Source organism: Rhinichthys klamathensis, unplaced genomic scaffold (assembly GCF_029890125.1).
Source record: "Rhinichthys klamathensis goyatoka isolate OS25496 unplaced genomic scaffold, OSU_Roscu_1.1 h1tg000123l_1, whole genome shotgun sequence".
Taxonomy (NCBI): domain Eukaryota; kingdom Metazoa; phylum Chordata; class Actinopteri; order Cypriniformes; family Leuciscidae; genus Rhinichthys; species Rhinichthys klamathensis.
The window spans coordinates 6,414,689-6,436,156 of record NW_026606660.1 but is presented as its reverse complement, the minus strand read 5'-3'; the positions used below and the strand labels follow the sequence as shown (position 1 = coordinate 6,436,156).

Here is a 21,468-nt window from a genome sequence, read left to right as displayed (position 1 = left end):
TACGGCTCCAGTGGGAGGGGTGAAGAAGGTGAAATAATTGCACGTGCAAAGTCCTCAATCATACACTATCAAATAATGCAATGATTAAGTAAATATTAACTTTAGCCAATTACGCGTAAAATATTCACTTAACCATAAGAGCATAACTTGATTGTGTAGATGGCTTTCGGTCTCATCAGCTTCTGTTTATTTTAGTTGTAGCTACAAACCCTTTTTTCTTCTTGATATTGCAAACTGTTACTTGTTATCGTGTTATTTTAATCTATTATACATTTTAATGGTAACACTTTATTTTATAGTGTCATTGTTATATGTTACAATTGTAAATAATTATGCATAATTACATGCAACTAACCCTAAAACCAACCCCTCATCCTTACCCCTATAGTAAGTACATGTAGTTCATTATTATTACTCTGTACTACTTAAATGTAGGTATAATAAGCCTACACTGTAATACTGGCACCTTAAAATAAAGTGTAACCACTTTAAAATGAAATAATATAGTCGGTAATTGCAAACATTTGACAAAGTTTGCGATCAATACAATATTGTTTTGACATTTGATTTGATCCCTTTTAACTACTATATCAAAGACTTTAAATACTTTAGTCAAGGCATAGTTTATGTGAAATAGGTCCTGTTGTTGACGTTGCTTGATATAATAACCTTTCTGGAGCGTCCATGACCTAATCTAATTAATTTGAATGATTCGCCAAATGATGATCATCGTGCCTCTTGCGAACTTCTAGCTTTCAGCCAATCAGGTACGCGTATTTGGTGAACGTCAAGTTACGTGATTAATATTCAATTAGTTGTGCCTTCGCTATAGTAGTACTGTATTTATCTTATGCCCGGAGTCCGTTTATGAACGCGGGCGCGGCAGTGCCAATCCTCACATCAGTAACTTAGTTGTAGAAGTTGTCTGAGTTTCTCCCAGAATCTGCGCTATATCAGGTAAATGTAGGACTTTACTGAACCGACCTTTACTTTTCGCAGAGAGCAATGAACTTTGTCCTGCTTTTTTTGTCCTGGCAGAAGCGAAGAAAGTTGTATAATGTTTTCTTCTCTGTGTTCCTTTTTTTTTTTTGCACAGAGGCTTGTTAGTTTTGAATAAAAGGAAATAAAAACTAACGTTAGTTTCCAATGAAGAAGGCAGTGTTGTTTAGTTTGTGGGGTGGTGTTGTTACCCCTCATCTTGCCCAGAGTTTTCAGAAGTTTGAGGAAACCACTGGCGTTTCAAGGTATGTGACTGTTATTTGTTTCTTTAAATTATATAACGTTAAATAAAACACTTATTTTTTTCGTTGTTATATATTTTTTTGATTTAAGAGTATATTTTACCAATATAACCATTAAAATAACTGGTTTAAACATGTTTTTTTTCTCTCTCTAGGGGTTTCATAAAGAATGTGAATGCAAAACTTGGCAATGAGAATGCCTTGTATCGCTCAGAGAAAGGGAAAATCACCCTAACTCAGGTAATTTTATTTCATTCATGTTAAGTATGATTTATTATTTTAGTCAGTGTGCAATTCAGTATGTTTTACTACAGCAGGAAATGTATTTGTGTGTCTGGCTTGATATAACATGTTTCCAGTCTGCTTTAGTGCAACAAAATATTTGCTCATGTGTGTCATGGATTTCTGTTTACCTCCTGCAGATGATTTCTGAGTTTGAAGCTGACTGTAAGAAGGTAGCGGCCGATCAGGGTCTGTCTTTACCTGACCAATTCTCAGCTCAGAAGCTTTTCAATGTCATTAGTCAGGTAGAATTCAACAAGCCAGTTCTTGATGCCGCTGCCATCCTTCGTCACCACGGTATGTGGTGTCCTGTTTTCTCCAGGATTTGCTGATTTATCTCTTAAAGGGATAGTTCACCCAAAAATGAAAACTCGGTCATCACTTACTCACCCTCATGTTGTGAGTAACTTGTATGAGTTTCTTTCTTCTGTTGAACACAAAAGAAGATATTATAAATAATGTTGGTAATCAAACAGTTTACGGTAGCCATTGACTTCCATAGTAGGAAAAAAAAAACTATGGAAGTCAAAGGCTACCGTCAACTTTCTGCTTACCAACATTCTTCAAAATATTGCATTTTGTGTTCAACAAAAGAAAGAAACTCATACAGGTTTGAAACAACATGATGATGATGAGTAAATTATGATTAATTTTTGGGTCAACTATCATTTTAAACAGAGGTGGACAGTAGTAGGCCATGAGACGGGACCCCAAATTTGGGCTACCGGTACCATTTTGAGGGATTAAATTTCTTTTTGATTTTCATGAAGGTACACATATCTCTAGTGTTGGAAAATGTGTGATAGCATCCGATCCATGGTAGCTTTTATTAGAAATCAACACTTATATATCATCCTACCTCAAGGTAAGGTGTTCAGTGACTACAAGAGAGAAAAATTTATCCTTTTATAATTTTAAAAATGTATTAAAACAATTTATACTTTTTTTATTATAAAATTGTATAATGTTTTTATAAAATTTAAAATTTATTTAAAGATAAATTCATTTATCCTTTTTCATCTGTTTGAATCTGTTTGAAAATCGTCCTCCGTAACCAAAAACTACCTTGAATCTTGAATCACCTTGAATCACACATTTTTCAAATACAGGGTCATATACCTACACACAAATCACCATGCGGTTTAATCCCTCAAAATGGTACCAATCAACCCTGTCTCACGGCCTATAGTGAAGTATTTTTACTTTACTCATTTTTCAAGTATCTGTACTTTATCAGTGTTTTTCTTTAGAAAACTTTTACTTCGCAACATTCCAAATTTCGTTGAAATAACACTCTGATAAAGTACAGACACTTGAAAAATGTACTTAAGCATAGTAAAAATACTTCACTCTTGTCCGCCTCTGCTTTTAAGGCATTGCTACAGGCGTCCTGGCCAATGTCTGGGTGGACGACACCCCTCAGAGAGATGCCATCGCTAGGATTCTCTCCGTTTTGGAAAGCCGCTTTGACCTGGTTTTGCGATCCTGCCATGCTGGTGTCAGAATCCCCGAGCCAGACATCTTTAACAATGCCCTTGAGAAACTGGCTGTCAAACCTGAAGAAGTAGGTGCAGTAAATTATTTCAGAAGGTCTGCAGTTGAAAATTGGCAGCAGATTCAAAGCCTGCTAGTTAAGGATGTAACCAAATATTATTTTAATTTACTTGTTTAAGGCAATCTGGCTGGATGTGGATAAAGAAAGCGTCAAGGCAGCTGAAGGTTTGGGAATAACATCTGTTCAAGTCAAGGACATCACTGAGGCTCTTAAGGAGATCCAGAAGCTTACAGGAATAGAGGTGAGGAATTCTGACCCTTAACCACGTAATTCCCACTATGTTGTTTGTTTAAAGCAATCTTATCGATAACCTCTCTATCTATGTTTACTACACATGTGCGAGATGTTCTGCCCAACAGGTCACCAGTGAGCTCCAGCCACCCTTTTGTAATCCTGAAAATGTCTCTCATGGATATCTGAATATTAAGGTCATCATTTATAATGCTTATTTCTGTCATAATCGTGCCAAAAGTTCGCTGACAATGTGCTGTTTGACAGAGAGGGTCATGAAAAGGGTGTTCTTCTGTTTTTCAGCCTGGTGTGAAGATCCACTATGTGGACATGGGAGACGGACCGCCTGTTCTCCTGTGCCATGGCTTCCCTGAGAGTTGGTTTTCCTGGAGGTATCAGGTGAGGAACATCAACATTTCCAGCGGATGCAACATGAAATCGGCTTATTGTTGCGAGTCTGACAGCTTAATGGTCAAAGATCAGAGGTGGTAACCCACAGACTCAAAAAGACAGTGTCATTGTTCAGATCAAGTCAATTCCGTTCAATGACTGTGTAAAGTTCATCAGTTATGAAACTATTTTAAACCTTTCTAAATCTCTTGTTTAGGCACGTTAGTGCTCATTATTACTTTTTCTCAATATTACTTCATTTTAGTTGAATAATGGGTAATAATGTAATGGGACTTTATTGTAAAGTGTTATCATTTTTTTTTTTTTCTCATCAGATTCCGGCTTTGGCCGATGCTGGTTTCAGGGTTCTGGCTCTTGATATGAAGGGTTACGGTGACTCCACTGCACCACCTGGTCAGTTATAATTATAATACAGTGTATCTCATGCTTTGATTTTTCTTGTCGGGCCTGTACCTGGACCATACGGTGTAAACGACTTCACTCTAATGATTGGAGACGTCCTGCATACATCACCAATCCGCTTAAAACGTAACAAGCTCTCGCTCATCTGCATTCACTTTTGAGTGCAACGCCCACAACTTAAAATCCAGTTAACAGCTGATGTAGAACAATCAATGCCTCATATATTTTGTCTGTTACACTCGCATGTATGTCATATTACAGAAGAAAAGATCTGTCGCTACTTCCTTTTTCCTCACAACTTTGAAGTAAAGACACTGCACTTGTTAGAGGCAGTGTTCATCCTCTTTCAAAACTAATAAAGTATGGCACAACACAGGGTTAAAAAAAAAAATCAAAAGTTTTTTTTGTACATAAACTTAGCTGGATACTTTATTTTTGCTCATTGTACATTAAAAATGCCCAGTCTTTCCCAGGATGTCGTCAAGGTTAAGTGTAAATATTTTTTTAATTGCATCCTGTGATCAAGGATGCTCAAGATACAGTAAATCAGCAATTCCGACTGGAATTTGTATTGACTTGCCTTATAAACATAAGCAGTTATGTAAATAGGTTATATTTTTTTAATCTATTTGACATTTTTACGCTTTGAGAACGCTTGCTTTTTTTTTACATCAGTTATGTCATGTTTTTTTTTACCAACAATAACTTTCATCTAAGTTTGCAGGACAGGTTTGACTTTTGTTTCCAAAGTGTCATTGATCTGTATCTTATATATACTCAATGCACGAGTAAAAGAAGCGATAAACTTCTGCCGAGAGTTTGTTTTAAACGTGTGTGCGTGTGGCCTGCGCTGCATGAATTTCCAGGTAACTGAAAAAAATAAATGCCTTAAGGCGTTCTAGCATTCTTGTTCCCTAGTAAAACCGAGTATCGGGTCACTTCTGTGATGGGATTTGACGTCAAACTTTAATTGTGTGGGGAGTGACAGTGCGTGTTTTGAACAATAAGATGCGAGTCTGTGCTGTTTTTTGAACATATGCTCAATATAACATGATCTCAAGGCCTTATTGCTCTTATAAAATGATTACAATCAAAATATTAAGGGCATTTTTCATTAAAACAGTTTATTTAAGCATTTTAATAAGTCTCATCCTTCTGATAGAATATATACTGTAGTTAACATGTAGCTAACGTTTATTATTATTATCATATGAGAAGATACAGATCATAGAATAAGCTGTTTTATTCCCATCTGTCTGCAGACATTGAGGAGTACTCTCAAGAACAGATCATGCTGGTAAGCAAATGTTTCCCATTAAAAAATTGATTAATCTAGATTAAATCTGTTGTTTCACAAAATTGATAATTTTTTCTATCCCTCGTGGCCTTTTAGGATTTGGTGACATTTTTGGATAAGATGGTATGTACTGTTTTTGCTTTCACACACACATACATATAATCACAGGATTATTGAGGAAGGCTGCTTATTATATAACAGAATATGAAAAACCTTTGATGCAGGGCTATACTTAAAGGTTGGGCCTAGAGAACCGGTTCTAAATGGTTTACGTTAAAGTACGCTATAGACATCCCTGAATTCCTTTGAATAGCAGACAGAATAAAGTACTCAAATATACTGTTTCCTGTGCTGCTTCTGTATCTACAGTGCCACAGCAAAAGAAATGTTTTATGAGTTGTGGGTTTGCAGTTTGAATTGAGAAAGAATTCAAAGAGCATACATTGACGGCACATAATGGGGTTGTCTGTGCTGGTCGCACATATCTACGATTCGTGAGCGATTAATCTTACGCGCCGGTTCTTTTTAATGAATAGAGCGAATGACTCACTCACCGCAAGTCATTTATATATATATATATATATCAGGACCTCTACTTTCTGCATGCAAAAGGATTCTCAATTGTAATCATAGGCTACTGTCAAATGCAATTACATTTGTTTTGTAAATGTTTAATCTCACAAAAAACAGCAGTTTTTTTTATCACACATCATGTTATAAAACTGCTTCTGCTCTGATAACACTGATGGGTTTAGGGGCCATTTTCAAGATCGTTTTAAACTAAAAATGGAAAACTTTTTGTGCGTTTTTTTGGCCGTTGAGTCTGTTTTGTGAAACCGGTGATGTCGTGCGCATATGCATCACATGTTCAGTCTATAGGCGTGTAATGTTTCTTTACAAGGTTACATCGCCAACCACTGGCCTGGCATGCATAATACAGCGTTTTTAGTCATTTTCGTGGATCCTTGTGAACGGGGATCATTTTTACAACATTGTTGTCTGTACACGAAAACCGTTTGTTTATAGCATATCGTTGTTGTGCAAATTAGTTTTGTATCAATGTCAAGATATTCTTTATACATTTTCAGTGTTGCTCAGATCATTGAGCTCTGCTGTTTTGCACCTCTCAGAATAGAACAATGTGTTAAACTAATACAATGAACTGAGGCTAAATGACCCAGAGCAGTTCCCCTTTTTCAATCCATTTCATTTGAGTACAGTTTTCATGTTGACTTCAGCTTGAGCGAATGTGTGAGCAAAGTGTTAAGGTTGCCCATTATTCCCTGAGTTTATTAAAAGTATCACAAAGCCATGTGTGGCAGCAGAACTGAGAGAGACAGAGACCTCAAATGAATGAGACTATATCAGGATCTCTACTTTCAGCATGCAAAAGGAATATAATTGCAATCATATAATGTAAAATGAAATTGCATTTTATAAAGGTTTAATCTAGCAACAAAACAACAGCAGTTTTTTTAGCACAGATCATGATATAAAACTGCTTCTGCTCAGATAACACTGACGGGTTTAGGGGTGTTGGTTCACAATCTCTGTTGAACAGACCAGTGTTTTTGCAAGCTGTAGTGCAGATAGCACCTGATTTGCAAGTGTTTGTGCTAAAAAAACAAACTGTGGTGCAACTGTTTAGTGAATTTGTCCTGAAATGTGTGCATAAGTTTTGCTAGTCTTTTCTGATTTTGCCATTGATTATTTGAAGGAATATCAAATATCTCTGCAGTTTGTATATTCTTTTTAAATGTGGACAGTCTTTCAATGTCTGTTAGCTATGCAATAGTATGACTCTTTCAGCATGTTCTTTGTCAGTGACATGCATTGAGACATTGTCCTGTAGGCCACATGAAGTAAATTCATCACAGTGTCTTTGGTCCCATTTGTCTTGAGGTGGTGGCCAAGGACATCAAAATATGATGGTTAATTACCTCTAACAGTAAATATAAACGGTCGTGCTCCGTGCTAGATTGCTTCTTATTATTGCAGTATTTTTGTCTGGACAGTTGCCCTATTCAGCTTTTGCACAGCCGCTGAAATAGTTTGATGTCCAGTGTGCTTGGCCATCGGTACATGGTGCATGAAACACCATACATCATTTCGAAGAGCTTTTTGAAACTTTGTTTTATTACTAAATGCATTGAACAAACCTGGAAGTACACTAGATAGTATGTAAACGCCCCCTTCTAACTATAACTTGGCTATACTGGTCATTCCTGTGAGGACAAATGCTTAACAGGGCTCTAGATTGGTTTTTAAAAAACTTTTTGTTGCACTGGTGCGACCACCACGTTTCTCAACTGATAAGAGCTGCCGTTTCTGTTGCATATGAAAAATATCAAACGGCAAGTGACACAAAACCATGCTTCTCATTTCAACTGCTGCGTGGACAGTTTATCGCTGCGAGATCTTGTGAGATCATTGATACCTGAAACTAAAACTATTAAAACAGTTTTGTTAATTGAAATAAAGCTGAAATAAAATAAAATGTAAACATTAGATGAAAAATGTTGCCTTAGTGACTAACTGAAATAACTTTAATTTGAAACAATAAAATTACTAACTGGAAATAAATAAAAATGAGAACTGAACAAAAAAAAAAATTAATGGTGTTTATAAATTTCTGTCATGACAACTCTCAGTAGATTTGTATGTTAATAGAGATTGGGATGGTAATGGTATCACAATGTTGATGTATTATGGGCGGAATAGATCTGCTACACTGCTGCTACTGCCAAAACATTCACAGACATTGCTGTGAGCATGCAAGACATGCTGCCGCTGCTGCACATGTAATAGACATGATTTAACCCCCGTAGCAGATCCATACAGGTGGAGCTGGGGAAGGTGGAGGGTTTCTGAAAAGCGTGCTGCAGACTGCTAACAGAAACACACCGGTATTCGAATGTTGAGCAGCTGCTCATTGGCCGCTGATGCAATAGCAACCAATCAGCTGTGCTATGTGGATAATGATGTGATCGCTACCAAATAAGTTAGACATATCAGCCTGTGCCATCTAGAGTTTCATGCCAGAACTAGGTATATGTAAAATGGTGTATATAAAAATATTCAAAATGATAAAAGCACATACAATTAATAAAAAAACCTAAACAAATTGAAAATATAATATTAAAATATTAATACAATGACAAACACAAATTAGGTAAAAGTGAATATGGATTCCTTGATACTTCAGCTTCTTGCTAGAGTCATGAGGTATATATATTCACATATTCAACACATTTTGGCCCAAGTGTTGGGGACATTTAGTTTTTTTTAAAGCATGTAAATGTTTATAAAAAGAATGCAATAAAAATAAATGTTAGTTATGATTAAAGGGATACTCCACCCAAAAATGAAAATTCTGTCATAATTTACTCACCCTCAAGTTGTTTCAAACCTGTATGAGTTTCTTTCTTCTGCTGAACACAAAGGAAGATATTTTGAAGAACGATTGGAACTTTGGCACCATTGACTTCCATAGTAATTTTTTTTTTTCTACTATGGAAGTCAATGGTGCCAAACAACTGTTTGGTTCCAATCGTTCTTCAAAATATCTTCCTTTGTGTTCAGCAGAAGAAAGAAACTCATACAGGTTTGAAACAACTTGAGGGTGAGTAAATGATGACAGAATTTTTATTTTTGGGTGGAGTGTCCCTTTAATTAAAAATTTCCTTCACAACTGCTTTTTCAAGACTGTTTTGCTGTCTTGACTTGGGTTTATAATTGGAATTATGAATATGCAAAATTGTATATAATCTTTTTCTTTCTTTCGAAATTCTTTTTTCGAACTTTCTTTCTATCTTTTTGTACGGAAGCCCTGAAGCGCAACGTAAAAAAAAAAAAAAAATCTAGCATTTCGAGATTAAAGTCGAAATATTTCGAGATTGAAGTCGAAACATTTCGATAATACAGTCTTCCATAGATGTGTGTGCATTCATAACAGTGCGCGTCCACTGGCTCTGAGCACGTGTGTGTGTCAAGAAATGCACTTGTGTACTGCCATGGATCAACACAAAATAGTAGCTTTTTACTTTTATCTGGGCTTTCAACAATATTCTACACAGGTGCTAATCTACCAACAAGAATTACCATGGCGTTGCCTACAGACAAGCACACAGACTCCGCCGGAGTATCACAATATGGTTCAAACTTTATGTGGCAGTGTTTTTGAGGTGTTTTCGTGCTCGTCTAGGCAACACTATCTGGGTCGAGAACAGTAACCGTTCTGTCTCCCTCTTCACCGTAAATACGTTCTGGATACATTTTAAGTGCGTCATTCTGTATCCAATCATTTGGCCGGATCCCGTGATTTCCTCAGATTTAATAACCACTAATGGTGGTTGAGGAGAGATTCTCTGATATGATTGTGAAGCGCTTTGAGTGTAGGCCTAGTAGTAGTAGACATATGAAAGCGCTATATAAATGCCTCATTCATTCATTCATAAAGCTGGATATCTCCATCCAGTCTGAAAAGTGTTTTCCGGGTTGGTTTTCCTATAGGCTAAAGTCTATTCCGGCGCAGTATATTTTATAACGTCCTATAATGGTAGCCTAATGCTGGTAGATTGGCACCTGTTGAATTTCATTTTGTTGAAACAAAACACACACACAACACACACACACAGTGTGAAACACTTTCGACTTTAATCTCGAAATGTTTCGACTTTAATCTGGAAATGCTAGATTTTGTTTTTGTTTTTTTACATTGCGGTTCAGAGCTTCCGTATTTTTGAGCTTACTTTTTGTCTTCTGCAATTTTGTTTGTGTATTTATTTAAATGTTTTGCTTTGAGTGATTTTTTTTTATGTATCTTTATTTATTTATTTGTTAAGTATTTTGCCTTAAGCAATTTTATTTATTTTGCCTTCAGCAATTTGAATTTGGAGGGAAATTGATTTAAAATAAGAGCTTAAATGAAAGTAATCATGAAAGTACATGTACACTCACCGGCCACTTTATTAGGTACACCTGTCCAACTGCTCGTTAACACTTAATTTCTAAGCAGCCAATCACATGGCGGCAACTCAGTGCATGTAGACATGGTCAAGACAATCTCCTGCAGTTCAAACCGAGCATCAGTATGGGGAAGAAAGTTGATTTGAGTGACTTTGAACGTGGCATGATTGTTGGTGCCAGAAGGGCTGGTCTGAGTATTTCAGAAACTGCTAATCTACTGGGATTTTCACGCACAACCATCTCTAGGGTTTACAGAGAATGGTCCGAAAAAGAAAAAACATCCAGTGAGCGGCAGTTCTGTGGGCGGAAATGCCTTGTTGATGCCAGAGGTCAGAGGAGAATGGCCAGACTGGTTCGAGCTGATAGAAGGGCAACAGTGACTGAAATAACCACTCGTTACAACCGAGGTATGCAGCAAAGCATTTGTGAAGCCACAACACGCACAACCTTGAGGCGGATGGGCTACAACAGCAGAAGACTCCACCGGGTACCACTCATCTCCACTACAAATAGGAAAAAGAGGCTACAATTTGCAAGAGCTCACCAAAATTGAACAGTTGAAGACTGGAAAAATGTTGCCTGGTCTGATGAGTCTCGATTTCCGTTGAGACATTCAGATGTTAGAGTCAGAATTTGGCGTAAACAGAATGAGAACATGGAACCATCATGCCTTGTTACCACTGTGCAGGCTGGTGGTGGTGGTGTAATGGTGTGGGGGATGTTTTCCTGGCACACTTTAGGCCCCTTAGTGCCAATTGGGCATCGTTTAAATGCCACGGCCTACCTGAGCATTGTTTCTGACCATGTCCATCCCTTTATGGCCACCATGTACCCATCCTCTGATGGCTACTTCCACCATGTCACAAAGCTCTAATCATTTCAAATTGGTTTCTTGAACATGACAATGAGTTCACTGTACTAAAATGGCCTCCACAGTCACCAGATCTCAACCCAAAAGAGCATCTTTGGGATGTGGTGGAACGGGAGATTCGCATCATGGATGTGCAGCCGACAAATCTGCGGCAACTGTGTGATGCCATCATGTCAATATGGACCAAACTCCCTGAGGAATGCTTCCAGCACCTTGTTGAATCTATGCCACGAAGAATTGAGGCAGTTCTGAAGGCAAAAGGGGGTCCAACCCGTTACTAGCATGGGGTACCTAATAAAGTGGCCGGTGAGTGTATATGTACAATGTAAAACATCCTAATAGTCCTAAAAATAGTATTAATATCTTCAGTTTCTTTTAATTTTGGACTGAAATAAGATTTCTCTTGTCATGACATTTCCTTGTGAAATTCACCCAGTTTGATGATTATTGCATAGATGAGTTTATAGTTGAGTGTGTCTGCTCCGCAGGGCATCCCTCAGGTCACTCTGGTGGGCCACGACTGGGGCGGTTCTCTGGTGTGGAACATGGCTCAGTATCATCCTGAGAGAGTGAGGTATTACATTTCAAGCAGAGAATCATTAACTAATTGGTTAAAGAATATATGACATCATATTGTTGTGCACATTGAACAGACATTCACACTTTTGCTTCCCGTGCTAATCATTTACTTTTGACACGCAGGGCTGTGGCGTCCCTCAACACACCCCTTTTTCCTGTGGATCCAAAAACAAATCCAATGGAGAAGCTCAAGGCCATTCCAATCTTTGATTACCAGATATATTTTCAGAAGCCTGTGAGTAATATCACCATTGAGTTATGTGATGTTCATTCTAAGTAATTTTTATATACATTAGACATAATATTTATATTATATTTCTCAACGAAGTTGTATTTTTATTAACTAACATTAAAAAAGATTTTAAAAAAAATTTCTGCATATAAATATTCTTATCTTTTGTATCAGGGTGTTGCAGAGGCTGAATTTGAGAAAAATCTTGAACGAACCTTCAAACTGATGTTCTTTGCAAGTACTGAGATTGTAAGTTTCAGAGTTTAATTTAACATTAATTCAATTTATTTCATTAGAGTTAATACAAAGCAGAGAAAGAACCTTCATGCATCCAAACAATGACAGTTCATTCATAGTGATCATGTATGTCAAGCTCCGAACAGGAAAAAACACCTTAAAAGCTTTGGTATATGCACTATATTCCTATAAGGCATTGTCCCAGTAATGTTTGTGGGTGTGTGTGTGTATGTGAAATGATCCTTTAAAAGGGGTTCTTGGCTCAAAAATTACGTTCTACCTGTGAGTATTTATGAAGTTAAAACTAGATTTCCCCAAGATCATAATCTTGCCAGTATCATAAGAGGTTCAAAAGAGCCATAGTAATTATTGTTGCACTAGCAAACATCTTGCCTGAGCAGGAATCCTGTGCACGAGATCTAAAGTGATAGGGTTATCTGTTAGAAATGTACATTGTTTATCACCGGCATCTAAAAGCCAGTGCTGATGGGGATCAAGGAGGCGAGCTGTGCGGTTGGTGCTGAATGACCCAGCATCTTAATGAGGGCCACATAAAGGGCTCCCATCCAGGACTCTAATCCTGGAGTAATGAATCACAAACAGCCGTCCGGCCATCACTCAGGCGCAGGTCGCACACGCCGCATCTTAATGACTGCGGTGTCGGGGCAGACGGGGATCTCTAGACACAATCCCCTTCTGCTGCACGTCTCACCCATAAAACGTGGAAATCACCGCGGAGGAGGAGAGGTGCACGTCAGCGGAGACACCAAGCCAATAATTGCATTCACACGTATCAATGCCATTTATCCAACAAAAAGCCATGTTATTTATGTTTAACTTGTGTGTTGTAATGTGGTTGCTAAGTCTTTGTAAAATTCTGATCTCTATATATCCAAGTCTGATTTTTTTAGGCAGGATCTGAGTCATATTTAAAAACCAGAATATCATATAGTCTTGGGCCATATAGTAATGTGCTATAAAAAAACTCTCAGAACACCTTAGCAACTGCATAGCAACATCCTGGCCTATTGCAGGAGAATATTTGTTTTAAATGTGAATTGTTTTATTTAAAAGTAGAAATTTAAAGCGTTCTTTAGACATATGTTTCATGTTTGTGTGATAAGTATTAGCTGAGTTTCAGTTCATTTTCCAGACATGTTTCAGAAAGATTTTTGCGGAGACAGAGTGAGCTGAAAGCACACCCTGTTTATTTTATTTATTTAACAAAAAACACAAGGTTTTGATGTTAATGTGAGTGTACACAAAAAAAGAAGACCCTCTATAGTTTATAATCATGTATTGATTTTATTTATATGACCATAAATGACGGAGTATTTTAAGTCTATGTTGCTGCTTTGTAAAAAAAAAAAAAAACAGCAAAACGCGCCGGCGCGTTTGCCGTCCCCAGAGGGGGTTAAGTTATTGTAATCTAATACTATTAAAAGTTTAGTTAATTGGAATAAAGCTGAAATATTACATTCAAAATATGAATAAATACTATAATAGTGTATATATATACTAAAATAACACTGGCAACCAGTGGTGGACAGTAACAAAGTATTTTTACTTTGTTACTATACTTAGCAAATTGCACTGAACGATTCATTCATGAATTGGAGTCTCGAGTCAATAACTCACTGATTCAAATGATCCGGTCAGAGCGAGTCTCCAGTTAACAATTCACAAGTCTGACTCAAAATGTGCCAAGAACGGGAGATCCTCGGAGCTTGAGTGCGTGACTGATGGTGCGAAAAGTAAGGTATTAAAATTAAATTCAATTATCCCATCGTTTTCTCACCTTCAAGCCATCCTAGGTGTATATGACTTTCTACTTTCAGCCAAACACAAAAGGAGTTTTATAAAAAAAATATCCTGGCTCTTCAAAGCTTTATAATGGGAATGAATGGTACCTTGTTTTTTGAAGCCCAAAAAAGCGCATCCATCCATCATAAAAGTTATCCATATGACTCCAGGGTGTTAATAAATGCCTTCTGAAATGAAGTGATGCGTTCTTGTAAGAAAAATATCCATATTAATAACTTAATGGTAATCTGGTAATGGCTGTCGAACAGTTTAAGCCCGTTGCATGAAATGCTTGAATGTGCACATGTTCAAATTTGTGTATTACCATCTGGGTAGGTTTTAAGTAAAAGGTAAACTAGCTAGGGTAGGCAATGTTTTTCATATACAGTATAAATGTTATACTGGTTGAAAGGCATCCACCTGCAATATGTTCTCTTTTATAATCTGCAGGATGCATTTCCCAAGTTTAACACTGCCGGAGTCTGCCAGAGAGGTAAGAAAGTACACCAAACTATGACTAACATTTGGAATTCGTATTAGTTGATGAACAATGGAGAGTGATTGGCCGCATCATTAGCTTCAGCAATTAAAATTGTTTCTGATTTTCAGTCAGCTTCGGATTTGGTTTCATGTTTTTGTATTGAGAACTGAATGCAAGTTTGATTCGAGTCGCACTCGAGAAGAATGGTACAAACTGTTTGTGTACAGAGCCTCACAAGCCTGCACGAATGCACTGTCCTCATCGTTGTGTTTTCCTTGTCTGCTCTTTTGTTTATCAGGTGGATTGTTTGTGGGGTCGTCTGATGATCCGCCCCGCAGTGCTATTCTGAGCGAGTCTGCTCTCCAGTACTACGTTCAGCAGTACACCAAGAGCGGCTTCAGGTACACTGAGAAAATGGCCTCCAAAATGGGTATTTGTGTGTCTGTGCTCTAATGCGAACATGATTTACTAAAGTAGGACATGCTAGTCCTGGAACAACCCTTACCAAACTATCATTTCCATCAGATTTTAAGCAGCACTTATTGTAATGTTTAGGTTATGATAGATATCAATGGATCAGTAAAAGATATTGCTATTCGTGAACGAGCTGATTCTCTTCAATTAACCAGTAAAATCGTTTCACAAATCGCACTGAACGATTCATTTATGAGTTGGAGTACGTGGATCTGATTCCATCTGTTCTTGAGTCAACAGCTCAATGGGTTTACAATATCTTTTACAAATTATTAATAATATTTAAAAGGTGAAGATGTCAGTTTTGGCATCCATCCATGATCCATCTATCGTCTGTCTGTAGATTTTCTGAATGTGTTACAGCAAGTCTAAATATGTTTAGATTTCATGAGATTTTCCAGTTATTTTGTTTGTTTTTGTAACTAAGAAAGAAAATCATATGGGTTTGGAAAGACAGAATTTTATTTCTGTGAAATTTCAGGCATAGCTAATATATGCATGCTCATGCACCTGGTGGATGACATGTTGTCACTGAAGGTCTTGTTTTGTCCCAGGGGTCCTCTGAACTGGTACCGTAACGGGGAGAGGAACTGGCGTTGGATGAGTTCCAGGCCAAGGGGCAAGGCAAGTGTCCTCACCGTGCTCCGGCTCTCTGCCAGCAAACCAGATCTCTGACACCATCACGGTCAGAAATACCCCCAGTGCCCCTTATTCCAGCAAATACACACCACATCTAGGCCTGAGGGGAGCAGATGGTGTCTGTTCCCTTTGCCCCAACACCTGCCCCTCTATGCTTTGAGCTCAAGTGTTTTAACTCATAAATGCATGGGTGGGGAATTAAATGGTTCTTCCTCGTTTGTTTTCTTTGCATATGCAGCATTTTAAAAATCAATCAAACTTGATATGCCTTATGAAATTGTGATATTCAGCATATACCAGGTGATTCATTCTAATGATAATGGTAAAGGATTTATCTGGGTTATATTCCACCCCAAAATCAAAGGGGAAAAAAATATGTAGTAAGAAAATTAAGCCCAACATAAGATAATTAAAATGGAGCATAGGCTTCATTTTCTTCATGCATAAAACATAGTATAATGCAAATTTATTTTAATGAAATCGGTGCATTGTTTTTCATTCAGTTCCTTCATTTGAAATGCTTCTGCCATCACAGATCATGATGCCAGCTTTAATGGTGACCGCAGGAAAGGACCCTGTTCTTCTGCCAGTCTTTGCCAAAGGCATGGAGAACCTGGTGAGACAACTTTTGTTATTCTTTCATTATGTTAATTCTGCGTTCACACTCACATCATGTCGGAATTAACATAATAACAGATGTTCATGTCCGGAGACTCACAAATGATTAGCGTCTATGGCAAGTTTAGAATTACGAGACAAAGACGTGAATTGTGGTAATTTCGACACTTGCCTAAACGCAGTGATGTCATTCAGTAAACTGGATGTTTTCTGTCTGAAGGTCCCCAACCTCACCAGAGGCCACATTGAGGAGTGTGGACACTGGACTCAGATGGAGAGGTAAGGGTTGCTGGAAACTGATGTTTCAATCACAAAAATAGTCACTTCCTGAAGGATGTCATTGAGGAACTGGCTTTTATTAGTTAAAGGGTTTTTTACAAAAGACTAACCAGATGGAAAATGATATTGAGAACACGGGAAAACTATGAATTGATCGCCGGTTCAAACAACATTCCCTAGAATGTTTTGTTCGAAACATTTTACTTTAATTTAAAAAATAACACGAAAAAGAATATCTTAATAAAAAGTTTGAATTAAAGTGATGCTACTTCTAAAATAAAGTAGTGCAATCGTTAAATATTCACAATTATGATTGCTTGTGACAAACACTATGATTGGCATCTTTATAAATTGACTTCTTTATAAATTGACTTCATTTTATCCACTATGTGAAGGTATTAATAAATGTGATAGGGATATAAAAATGTACTGCATCACAAGAATGACTTTTTACAGATATATTGATTGACATTAAACATAATCAAACCCTCATATAGCAACAAGTTGCATGCCTGAACGGCTCTAAAACTACAGGGTGCTGCTGTTTAAATGTCAGCAAGGAATCAGGAATACTTGGTTCCAGTAAATTGGAGAGAACAAAATAATTGACGGACTGTCTGACCTTTAGTACTTTAGTTCACTCTTGTGTAATAATTGATAGAATAAAAAAGGTTAATACAATGTCAGGTTAGGTTAGCTGGCTCACGTGGGTGATGCATGTGTGAATCTTCATCCTTCTCCCCATCAGTCTCTCAGATCATAGTAAATAGTTTGATTGTATATGATTGTATCACACGATTCAATGATATTAAATCATACACCTTGTACCAGGTAATTGTCATGAAAACGGGCAAGGATGTATATTGCATCAGTTATATTTCACCCAAAAAATGTTTAATCATTACAATATTATGCTTTGTGACACGGGTATAATAGTAAAAAAAAAAAAAAAAAAAAAAGTTCTTGCTTGAAATAAAATAAACTTTACCTGAGACAATTGTATTATATAAATAATTAAGTTACATTTACGGTATTTTATTTCAGCCAGTTGCCTTACTAAGGCAACATTTTTCATTTTCATATTCATTCATTCATTTTATTTTATGGTCCATTTAAAAACTATAGACATTTAAATAAAAAACAAACGTTAATAAAAATAACGCTCAATAAAATGACTCAACTTTAACTAAAAAAAAAATGAACATCCAAAATTTTTATAAATCTATAATAGTACCTCATTGATACTAAAATATCAGTGCTGTGACATTTTCACAAAACATTATCCTAAAATAGGCTTATTTGTGTATAGATATTTATTAGTTCATTTGTTATCCTTTTTATGTGGATGAAATATGACCCAGACATGGTTTTGTCATGTTAAAACCTTGGAGATGTACATCAGAAACACACTGCATCGTGTTGAAAGCATGTTCAGAACTCAACATTTTATGACTTATTTTCTGACAGATTATTTTCATTGTTATTTATAAGCCTTTTAGAGCTGCTTTTGTTGGCGTTACACCAGCCCTGAGCATGTGAGACTACTGAAATGAAGAGAGACCAGCACTCACAATTTTTTTTAGAGTAGAGCATTTACTATCAGGACTGGTGTAGGCATTTGGTTTTAAATGAAGGATAGATCGAATACAGGGTTTCCATCATTGAACAGGGTCAGGCCAACACCATCACCTCGGTCAACCAACCGATCACATAAATAACAGCAACGTGACAGTGACAGAAACATCCAGCTCACCCCAAGGTTACACAACCATATAAAGAAAAACATTGGACTTCTAGTGTTTTTGGATTGTATCTTTAAATCATGGTAAATGAGCAATCTAATAATGCAGGACGAATCTCACATCATCTGTCACAAACCCATCCAGGTCACCCCTTCACCCCTTAATCAACAAAGAAATTGTTGCATATTATAGGCTTTTATAATAAAGGGCTTCAGTAGGGGAATTTTAAAGCTATGTTTCTAAATAACTGACCCGTTTCCAATGCATTTCCACCAAGTCGTTTTTTTGTGAACCGTTTGACTAAAAATGAGCCACAGTGTTGGTCAAAGGGTGAAATGTAACTTACACACTTTTTGAAGTGTGACAGATGACTGGAACAGTTAGCAGATGCGTCAAAATCGAACCACTAACTGCTCTTTCCATTCAGGGCAGGTGTGACTACGTTTTAAAGCTTTATTTAGTTAAACTGGGCTGTTTCAGATCGATTTATCAGATTTTGGTGTCTTCTGTTTTTCACAACAACAAATTTAGTCACATGACTGTGGAAAAACTTGACAAAAGAAAATTATTTTTGCTGTGTGAATGTGTCTTCAGAAACAGATGCACATTAACAACCATGGCAAGGACATAACCATTATAATTACCCATCCTACTATCAGAGCAGAGCAGTCCTCTCCACAATGACCCCATGCAGCCGTAAATCATTTGAATATCTCTTGACCCGTCCACCTCTCCACCCTCCACTGAACTTCAGCAATCAATAGATGAACGCTGACGTTCTGAACCTGTAAGCTTCATTTTCAAATCAGGACATGTGATGTGACCTCCGTGACCCCATAAGACAAACACACTCTTTAAGTCTCTGAACTTACACACGGGTCAGAGTGTTTTTTCTCTTGTGGAGTTGGTTTGTGGTTAATAGCTTTTACTATTGAAGATCTCATTTAAAAAAAGAAAAAAAAGAAGCAACAGTTAATTGAACCTTTAGACAAAAAAAAACTTTGCATTTGTTGATTATCATATTTGATACATCAGGCTTTTATGGCTCATATAATATGATATAAAAGAATATGGAGTTCATACTTGAGGAGAAAACACCTGTTTTTTTCAGAGGCCCAAACTTAGCAAAAATATGCAATTTAGTGCAGTTGCTGAAATTTATGACCAAAAAGATAGATGAACGAGATAGATTGAGGAAACGGTCCTCAAAAGCTTGATGTACGATACATTTTAACATGATTTTTCTAAATAATGATGTTTGGATAATCAAGTAAATTTAAGTTGCTTCGGTCAAGTAAGTGTTCACCTTAAAATATTACAATATAAAAGTTATTCTTCTGTTTACTTAATAAAAATAGTGGACGTTTTTACACTTAATACTAGTATTAACCAGACAATGTAATTTAAAGCATGTAGCAGACGGAGTATGAATATATTTCACATTGTGTCACTATGGCACAGGTTTTTCATCAAAGTTTGTATCATGTTGATAATTTAGAGCCTTAGAAATTTACGAAACAAAAATGATACAGTAGGCTTTACAGGGTTAATGATTTGTTTAAATCTCTAACCCTTAGCATGAGCTATAGTAATAGAACCAGAAATGACTATGGCATTAAAATAATTAGTGAAGCTTTCTATCACATGATCCGATTAGTCCAATCTCTTCCCTTTTCTCTCTTCAGGCCTGCAGAGCTCAATAAAATCCTCATCTCCTGGCTGAAGGAAACACACCAGAAAACCTCGATCCCTGTTCATCCCAAGTTATGAGACGATCGTCCTGATTGAAGTATACGCGGGTGAATGAACCGACTCGGCTAAAGTGAACTAATGTCCAGGCTTGCTGATCATAACATAATAATAGTCCATTGTAATGAGTGAATTTCAGTAGTCCTCTGTACGCTTTACATATGAAGTATTTTGTAATGCACTGTAATAATGACGATTTTATAAAGGCAGTGTCTATTTATACAGTGCAAATAGATTCACTTGCAAATATATTTCACCTTTTCTACAAATATCATACATTTGGTATGAACAGCTAGCCTGGTTAAAACCAGACCATTCTCAGTTGTAACTGAGTTATGGTCTGGCAAAGCGTCATAGACAAATCATTTCCAGAGGGACCAACGGACGTCACCAACGGACGTCACGGATAGACCTAAACCAATCAGAGCGATGAAGGAGATGACGTATGCAGAGCGGCGGAGAAACATCTCCGAGTGTTGTTCTTTGCTCGGTTTTTAACTAAAAGTAAACGTTCAAATCGCTTAAAACAGACGCGATATCTGATTCGAACGAGTGATGTTCGACGGCGGCATCCATCTTTGTAATGTAGGCTACAAAATCTGCTTCAAAATCCCAGCGCTGTCGTCATCATGTAAAGCCCGCCCCAACGTTTCTGATTGGTGCCTCGATTTCGACGGATTGGATATGGGCTTGAATGAGCTCTTTGCCAGACTAACTTTCAGAGCAAATCTAAATTTGCCGGAAGTTGTCTGGGTTTTCCCAGGCTAAATGAACAGCATCTGTCACAGTCTAAACAAGATGCTGTTTATATTTGATGCAAACCGTATCTGCATCTGTTAATAGCCACTGCCTTTTTTTTAACCGAATATTGATAAATCTAATTTTATTATGAATTGTTTTTATTAACAGCTTTGCTAACAAAAACCAATAAATAATCCTTTGCTTTGTAAAAAAACTGAATCAATACTGCTTTCTACAAAAATCATCAAGAGTATTATGTTTGCTACAAACATATTGATGCTGACTGATATCTGCCTGGCCAATTACTGTAATTGGACATGTTTTGATTAGCAACGAGATTTTCCTGTGTTTTTTTTTTTTTTTTTTTACAATTTATGTGTAAAATAAAGCCTGTGTTAAACATAACTTAACGATACTCTGACGTTTTGTTCTACAACGTAAATTACACACACCCATTTTTGAAAATGTACACTACCGTTCAAAAGTTTGGGGTCAGTGAGAATTTTATTTTTATTTTTTGGAGGAAAGAAATCAATACTTTTATTTATCAAGGACAGTAAAGACATTTATAATGTTACAAAAGATTATATTTCAAACAAATGCTGTTCTTTTGAACTTCCTATTCATCAAAGAATC

At 36.8% G+C, this 21,468-nt stretch overlaps 1 protein-coding gene across 1 annotated transcript; it reads left to right on the top strand.

The window, feature by feature from the left end:
- The first annotated feature begins 925 nt into the window (after positions 1–925).
- On the top strand, positions 926–20,379 carry ephx2 (epoxide hydrolase 2, cytoplasmic). The gene is made up of 20 exons (XM_056255969.1): positions 926–957; positions 1,097–1,244; positions 1,397–1,481; positions 1,664–1,820; positions 2,897–3,087; positions 3,197–3,319; positions 3,438–3,506; positions 3,613–3,708; positions 4,035–4,113; positions 5,385–5,419; positions 5,516–5,542; positions 11,747–11,832; positions 11,961–12,072; positions 12,244–12,318; positions 14,560–14,602; positions 14,889–14,991; positions 15,619–15,688; positions 16,239–16,319; positions 16,542–16,600; positions 20,028–20,379. The coding sequence occupies exons 2-20, from the start codon at positions 1,147–1,149 to the stop codon at positions 20,110–20,112; spliced, it is 1,674 nt and encodes a 557-aa protein (XP_056111944.1). The 5' UTR covers positions 926–957; positions 1,097–1,146; the 3' UTR covers positions 20,113–20,379.
- The last annotated feature ends 1,089 nt before the right edge of the window (positions 20,380–21,468 follow it).